This window comes from Takifugu rubripes, unplaced genomic scaffold (assembly GCF_901000725.2).
Source record: "Takifugu rubripes unplaced genomic scaffold, fTakRub1.2, whole genome shotgun sequence".
In the NCBI taxonomy this organism is placed as follows: Eukaryota; Metazoa; Chordata; class Actinopteri; order Tetraodontiformes; family Tetraodontidae; genus Takifugu; species Takifugu rubripes.
The window spans coordinates 1,034,053-1,041,758 of record NW_021821633.1 but is presented as its reverse complement, the minus strand read 5'-3'; the positions used below and the strand labels follow the sequence as shown (position 1 = coordinate 1,041,758).

The following is a 7,706-nucleotide window of genomic DNA, read 5'->3' as shown; positions in this document are numbered from 1 at the left end:
AGTGACGTTCTTTTAAGGCTAAAATGGCTAAAAACATCCAGGTTACTTTGTTTCTCAGGTTCCAGTGTCACGTTTGCAGGTTGTCAGCAGTCAGACAGGTGGTGGTTGCCTGACTGGGGCTTTCAGGTATGGTGTGTTTAGAGCAACACCGGTCATCGAGACGGTCCAGAGGAGTTGGCCCGAGTGGGACGATGTGACGTTCTTCTCTTACGTTTGTTGGGTATGAAGGCGAGGAGCTGTAGCTGGAACTGCCCTGAGAATAGGGTTAGGGTTAGGGGTTAGGGTTAGGAGTTAGGAGTTAGGAGTTAGGGTTAGGAGTTAGGGTTAGGAGTTAGGGTTAGAGGGTTAGGGTTAGGGGTTAGGGGTTAGGAGTTAGGAGTTAGGAGTTAGGAGTTAGGGTTAGGAGTTAGGGTTAGGAGTTAGGGTTAGAGGATTAGGGTTAGGGGTTAGGGGTTAGGAGTTAGGGTTAGGAGTTAGGGTTAGGAGTTAGGGTTAGAGGATTAGGGTTAGGGGTTAGGGGTTAGGAGTTAGGGTTAGGAGTTAGGGTTAGGAGTTAGGGTTAGAGGATTAGGGTTAGGAGTTAGGGGTTAGGAGTTAGGGTTAGAGGATTAGGGTTAGGGGTTAGGGGTTAGGAGTTAGGGTTAGGAGTTAGGGTTAGGAGTTAGGGTTAGAGGATTAGGGTTAGGGGTTAGGGTTAGGAGTTAGGGTTAGGAGTTAGGGTTAGAGGATTAGGGTTAGGGGTTAGGGGTTAGGAGTTAGGGTTAGGAGTTAGGGGTTAGGGTTAGGGTTAGAGGGTTAGGGGTTAGGGTTAGGAGTTAGGGTTAGGGTTAGGAGTTAGGGGTTAGGGTTAGGGTTAGAGGGTTAGGGTTAGGGGTTAGGGTTAGGGGTTAGAGTTAGGGTTAGGAGTTAGGAGTTAGGGTTAGGGTTAGAGGGTTAGGGTTAGGGGTTAGGGGTTAGAGTTAGGGTTAGGAGTTAGGGGTTAGGGTTAGGGTTAGAGGGTTAGGGTTAGGGGTTAGAGTTAGGGTTAGGAGTTAGGGTTAGGAGTTAGGGTTAGGGGTTAGGAGTTAGGGGTTAGGGTTAGGAGTTAGGGTTAGGAGTTAGGGTTAGGAGGTTAGGGTTAGAGGGTTAGGGTTAGGGGTTAGGGTTAGGAGTTAGGGGTTAGGAGTTAGGGGTTAGGGTTAGGAGTTAGGGTTTAGGGTTAGGGTTAGGGGTTAGAGGGTTAGGGTTAGGGGTTAGGGTTAGGGTTAGGAGTTAGGGGTTAGGAGTTAGGGTTAGGGTTAGGGTTAGGGGTTAGAGGGTTAGGGGTTAGGGTTAGGGGTTAGGGTTAGGAGTTAGGGGTTAGGAGTTAGGGGTTAGGGTTAGGAGTTAGGGTTAGGGTTAGGGTTAGGGTTAGAGGGTTAGGGGTTAGGGTTAGGGGTTAGGAGTTAGGGTTAGGAGTTAGGGGTTAGGGTTAGGAGTTAGGGGTTAGGGTTAGGAGTTAGGGTTAGGAGTTAGGGTTAGAGGGTTAGGGTTAGGGTTAGGAGTTAGGGTTAGGAGTTAGGAGTTAGGGGTTAGGGTTAGGGGTTAGGGTTAGGGTTAGGAGTTAGGGTTAGGAGTTAGGAGTTAGGGGTTAGGAGTTAGGGGTTAGGCTGTGTAGATGCTGCAGGGAAAAGGCCGGGAGCCAGACCGGACTGGTCCCTCCGGTTACCTGCCATGTTGCCACAGCTGGTAGTTGCAGCAGTTGCCACCGCAACTGTTCTGCAGTAGGAGTGAGAGGATGAAGCCACACAAGGGAAAAGGTTAATCCCTCCATTTTGAGGCGGCTAACTTGTCAAACATGAGCTAGCTATCAGGCTTAGCTCTCTGTTTGGTTAGCAAGGCTGCTCTTGGATGTAACACCCAGCTTAGGTGTCAGGTGTGATTGAGGCTAACAGGTCAGGCAACGCTGATTTTTAAAAAGGTTCTGACGTGTAAAACTGCAACACTTAGATCCAGATGATACCTGTAAACTACCTTTGGGACAAAGTCAACATGCTAACCACATCCTGGCGGCTCTGTTGCCCACAGTTATGGGCTACTTGTATATTTTCAGAATAAAGAATGACTTGTTTTTAAATTCTGGATTTCTTCCTTCAATCTTGTGTGTTTGTTCCGTAAAAGGAGAATGGTGGACAAGAAAATCTACATCATCCAAGGGGAAGTTGGAACCGTTGTTGGGGCGATCAAGCGGAACTCCCGATGGAACACTCACACTCCGCTGGTAAGGTTCATCACTGTTGCCTGTGACCCGCTTGGTCTCCGTCCAGCTCGGTTTTTCACGGAGCACAGTTGAGCGATGGGACTGTCAGGTCCGGGGTGTCCACGACGTCCATGCACCCACCAGATGTTTGTGGTGGGCCTGGGGGTGCGGCCAGACCACATAGGTAAAGAGTCAAAGTTGGCCTGGCTTCAGTCCGGAGGGGGCCAGCTGATACCTGGGTGGGGTCCAGTCCCTCTCTGACACACAGGGCACCACACATGCACGCTCACCCATAGGCAGCCTCTGGGGGGGTTGGGGGGAGGTGGATCACACGTAGTAACTAGGCCTGTCCCCATCACATTGTGTGGCTCCAGGACCGTTTGGTTCTGAGTATCGAGTCTGAGTCCGAACCATGGAACCGTGTCCAGGCCCCAGGGTGACTATTGTCATGCTCACAGCACTTCCTACTGGTGACAGGTCCAAACGTCCTCAGATCCAAACGTCCTCAGATCCAAACGTCCTGAGATCCGAACGTCCTCAGATCCAAACGTCCTCAGATCCAAACCTCTCCTGAACATGGGTCATTCATGCCTGTAGCGTCATGTGATTCAGCCCTTTAAATACGCAGGTGATGCAATGTCCAAGTAATTGTGGCATTCCTGAAAGATCAGGGCAACAGGAGCAACCTGCTCCATCAATGAATGTGTTGTTGAAGTGAACAAGAGCCTTGTGTTGCACCTGTGTGCTGCTGCTAACACTTCCTGGAGGAGCAGGTGTAGAGTCAGTCAAGAGACCTCCAAGTCTGTGTTGGCCACATTTCTGTGACGCTTGTGTCTTCTCCACCTGCCCAGGATGAAGAGCAAGACCCCCTGCTGAACAGCTTTGCTCAACTAAAGGAGGTGCTCAACAACATTAAAGGTACGTTCACCTACAGACAGCAGCAGGGGTGGCCCTCATGTCTGGAGCTGCAGTCCTCATGTCTGGAGCTGCAGTCCTCATGTCTGGAGCTGCAGTCCTCATGTCTGTAGTTGCAGTCCTCATGTCTGGAGCTGCAGTCCTCATGTCTGGAGCTGCAGTCCTCATGTCTGGAGCTGCAGTCCTCCAGGTCTGGTGTCCTCATGTCTGTAGCTGCAGTCCTCATGTCTGTAGTTGCAGTCCTCCAGGTCTGGTGTCCTCATGTCTGTAGCTGCAGTCCTCATGTCTAGAGCTGCAGTCCTCATGTCTGTAGTTGCAGTCCTCCAGGTCTGGTGTCCTCATGTCTGTAGCTGCAGTCCTCATGTCTGTAGCTGCAGTCCTCATGTCTGGAGCTGCAGTCCTCATGTCTGTAGTTGCAGTCCTCCAGGTCTGGTGTCCTCATGTCTGGAGCTGCAGTCCTCATGTCTGGAGCTGCAGTCCTCATGTCTGTAGCTGCAGTCCTCATGTCTGTAGTTGCAGTCCTCCAGGTCTGGTGTCCTCATGTCTGTAGCTGCAGTCCTCATGTCTGAGAGCTGCAGTCCTCATGTCTGTAGTTGCAGTCCTCCAGGTCTGGTTGTCCTCATGTCTGTAGCTGCAGTCCTCATGTCTGTAGCTGCAGTCCTCATGTCTGGAGCTGCAGTCCTCATGTCTGTAGTTGCAGTCCTCCAGGTCTGGTGTCCTCATGTCTGTAGCTGCAGTCCTCATGTCTAGAGCTGCAGTCCTCATGTCTGTAGTTGCAGTCCTCCAGGTCTGGTGTCCTCATGTCTGTAGCTGCAGTCCTCATGTCTGTAGCTGCAGTCCTCATGTCTGTAGCTGCAGTCCTCATGTCTGGAGCTGCAGTCCTCATGTCTGTAGTTGCAGTCCTCCAGGTCTGGTGTCCTCATGTCTGTAGCTGCAGTCCTCGTGTCTGGAGCTGCAGTCCTCCAGGTCTGGTGTCCTCATGTCTGTAGCTGCAGTCCTCGTGTCTGTAGCTGGAGTCCTCGCGTCTGTAGCTGCAGTCCCCGTGTCTGTAGCTGCTGTCCTCGCGTCTGTAGCTGCAGTCCTCGCGTCTGTAGCTGCAGTCCTCGCGTCTGTAGCTGCAGTCCTGCAGGGAGAGCCAGCTGTGCTCCATCAGCGGTCCAGCTGTGACAGACATATGAGGCCTTCCTGCCATATCTGCAGCATGAATCCAACTGTGGGCATCTAGCAGGAACCCTGGAGAGGGACCTCCTCCGTGGCCTTCAGGTCCTCCACATTGGGAGGGTTGGCAGGTCCTACAGCTCAGTGGTTACAACTTCCTGAGCATCTGCAGGAACGCCATCGTTGGAGCCCCAGTTCAGCTCCCGCCACGGCCTCCGTCCTCGGGGAGTTCCTCTGCCTCAGATGGACAGGTGCTGCTGGCTGGGGGGGTCTCACATTGGTTCCCCCGACTCTGCCTCTGGCTTCTCTTGTGACTCCTTTCCTCAAATGCTCATGTTTGATTTTCATGAAGAACGTAAAAGTGCCGTTCAAAATAACTTTTGTTGGACAGGCTGGTCCAGCCAGCTGGGCTGGTGCTGGACACCACAGGCTGCTTGGTGGAAAGGTGCTGCTGTGTACTGTACACTGTGGGTGGGCTGTGCTGCTGCTAATGCTAATGCTGCTAATGCTGCTGCTAATGTTACTAATGCTTGCTGCTGTAGCAGCTGCTGCTGCTGTAGCTGCTGCTGCTGTAGCAGCTGCTGCTGCTGTAGCTGCTGCTGCTGTAGCTGCTGCTGTTGCTGCTGTAGCTGCTACTGTAGCTGTAGCTGCTGCTGCTGCTGTAGCTGCTGCTGTAGCTGCTACTGTAGCTGTAGCTGCTACTGTAGCTGTAGCTGTAGCTGGTGCTGTAGCTGCTGCTGTAGCTGTAGCTGGTGCTGTAGCTGCTACTGTAGCTGTAGCTGGTGCTGTAGCTGCTACTGTAGCTGCTCCTCCCTTCCAGCAGTTGTCTGCAGTTCCAGAATCTTCTGTCCTTTCTTTGACCGTGTTCTTTCCCTTCTCCCTCCCAACCCGTCGTCTGTGTTCTGTTGTCACTAGCATGATTGACAGGAGCATGTGAGCCCTGGTTACAGAGTAGTGCAGCTGGGAGTATATCATCTGCAGTTTTAGCTGTGTAAATATAGAAGGGAGTCTTGTCAAGCAGAGAGATAAATTGTTCTGGGAAAGGAAGTGTTGTCTTCTTTCTTAAAGCAAGGAATTTTCTCCAGCTCTTTCTCCTCTCCGGCTCCAGGAGCTGGATCCATGACAGGCCACATGTTGAGACGCCTCAGCCTGAGCAGCCAGTGCAGGAGCAGCCAGAGGGGGTGGTTGGCTTTGGCCAGGGATCTACTCCTGCTTTGCTCATGTCCCTGGCTGGTTTACCTTCATCCCCTCCCTCCATCTCCACCTCTGCTTTGTTGTCCACGTTCTGCTTTGATCTTTCTGGTTGCTAGAGTTCAGTTTGTCTCTGCACTCTGCTCTCATAAACGCCTCTTTTGAAAGTCTTCATGTCAGTGTAGAGAGCTTGTGAGGGCACGGAGCACGGTGACGTGCACCACAGGGGCATCTTGATGAGTCCATATTTCTCTTGTTTGTAGCTGCCCCCCCCCCCCCCATTGGAATCAGACCGCCAGAAGTGCACCAACGATGGTTTCCACTGTTTTGTCCTTTCATAGTTTACTTTAGTGTCACATCCCAAAACGTGCTGGAGTCATTTCAGGAGTGGTCTGGATGTAGGAGCTTCTGCAGGAGCTGGTTTGGGTGTCGGAGCTTCCAGAGGAGCTGGTTTGGGTGTCGGAGCTTCCGGAGGAGCTGGTCTGGGTGTCAGAGCTTCCGGAGGAGCTGGTTTGGGTGTCGGAGCTTCCGGAGGAGCTGGTTTGGGTGTCGGAGCTTCCGGAGGAGCTGGTTTGGGTGTCGGAGCTTCCGGAGGAGCTGGTTTGGGTGTCGGAGCTTCTGGAGGAGCTGGTTTGGGTGTCGGAGCTTCTGGAGGAGCTGGTTTGGGTGTCGGAGCTTCAGGAGGAGCTGGTTTGGGTGTCGGAGCTTCCGGAGGAGCTGGTTTGGGTGTCGGAGCTTCCGGAGGAGCTGGTTTGGGTGTCGGAGCTTCCGGAGGAGCTGGTTTGGGTTGTCGGAGCCGGAGGAGCTGGTTTGGGTGTCGGAGCTTCCGGAGGAGCTGGTTTGGGTGTTGGAGCTTCTGGAGGAGCTGGTTTGGGTGTCGGAGCTTCTGCAGGAGCTGGTTTGGGTGTCGGAGCTTCCGGAGGAGCTGGTTTGGGTGTCGGAGCTTCGGAGGAGCTGGTTTGGGTGTCGGAGCTTCCGGAGGAGCTGGTTTGGGTGTCGGAGCTTCTGCAGGAGCTGGTTTGGGTGTCGGAGCTTCAGAGGAGCTGGTTTGGGTGTGTCGGAGCTTGAGGAGCTGGTTTGGGTGTCGGAGCTTCCGGAGGAGCTGGTTTGGGTGTCGGAGCTTCCGGAGGAGCTGGTTTGGGTGTCGGAGCTTCCGGAGGAGCTGGTTTGGGTGTCGGAGCTTCCAGAGGAGCTGGTTTGGGTGTCGGAGCTTCTTCCATCTCCTGGCTGACCTGCACAGTTTCATTAGAGGAGCACGCAGCGCTCTGTTGCTGTTGTGTTGCTGTTGTGTTGCTCCCCAGAGACGCACACAGCTAGTTGAGTTCCACCGGCTGCAGCAGCCATGGAGCCTGAGCTTCTCACATCTCTTCTCTCCCGTGCACGTTCTCTCCTGAAGCCTCTTTGTTGCACGGACGCTGAGCTCTTTGACAGGTGTGTTGAAGAAATGCTGCTCCTAAATCCCTTCATTTCTATTCATACCCCTGCAGGTTTTAAAGCTCCTGCAGCCCCCAGACATAAAGGCAGTGCGGTCGTTGACCGACAGCCTTCTCCTCTTTATCCAAACTGGAATGAAATTCAGCAGCAACACCTCTAATTGGCTCCAATCAGCAGCACAGCAGCAGCTGGAGATAACGGGAGGAACGAGCCTGTGTTTTGCAGAACAACTGGAGAGAACATGATCCCACAGTTGACCTGCCTCACCCCAACCCAAAGAACCTCTCTCATTGGATCCAATAATCATATCAAGTCTGAGCGGCTAATAATAATTACGTGGTTGTTCATCAAAAGGCTCCTGTAAAGGCTGAGGCACCTGTTTCAGTCACCTTTACCTCTATTAGTGGGTCAGACAGAGACGCCACAACAGGTGACCACTGGTTGATCCAGGCCGGTCCTGAGCACGAGACGGCGAGAGGCAGCGCCGTCACCGGAGGAGGTGAACCACTAGTGCACGCCAGCACCGGCGGGCAGCGGCGGCTTTGTTTTGAACCTAAAAGTGCCGACAGCAGGTCACCTTGAACACCTCTGGTTCTGTGCCCACGGTTGCTGGCTCCGCTCAAACGTCCAGCTGTTTGGAGCTGGAGCAGCGTCCCTCACTCTCCTGATCCGGACCCGCCGGCTGTGGCGCCGGCTGGGCGATCGGAACCCGCCGGCTGTGGCACCAGCTCGCTCTGGAGCAGTAGAATCATCATTTTGGAATCAGGGTCAGCGACAGAATCGCCTGAGT

General features: G+C 53.4%; 1 protein-coding gene across 1 annotated transcript in view; it reads left to right on the top strand.

Annotated features, from left to right (window-relative positions):
- Positions 1 to 7,706, top strand: part of LOC115248343 (Golgi-specific brefeldin A-resistance guanine nucleotide exchange factor 1-like) — a 61,587-nt gene that overhangs the window by 2,876 nt on the left and 51,005 nt on the right. The window contains 2 exon segments of the mRNA XM_029831984.1: positions 2,140 to 2,239; positions 3,070 to 3,136. Coding sequence (XP_029687844.1) covers positions 2,144 to 2,239; positions 3,070 to 3,136 — 163 coding nt within the window. The 5' untranslated portion in view covers positions 2,140 to 2,143.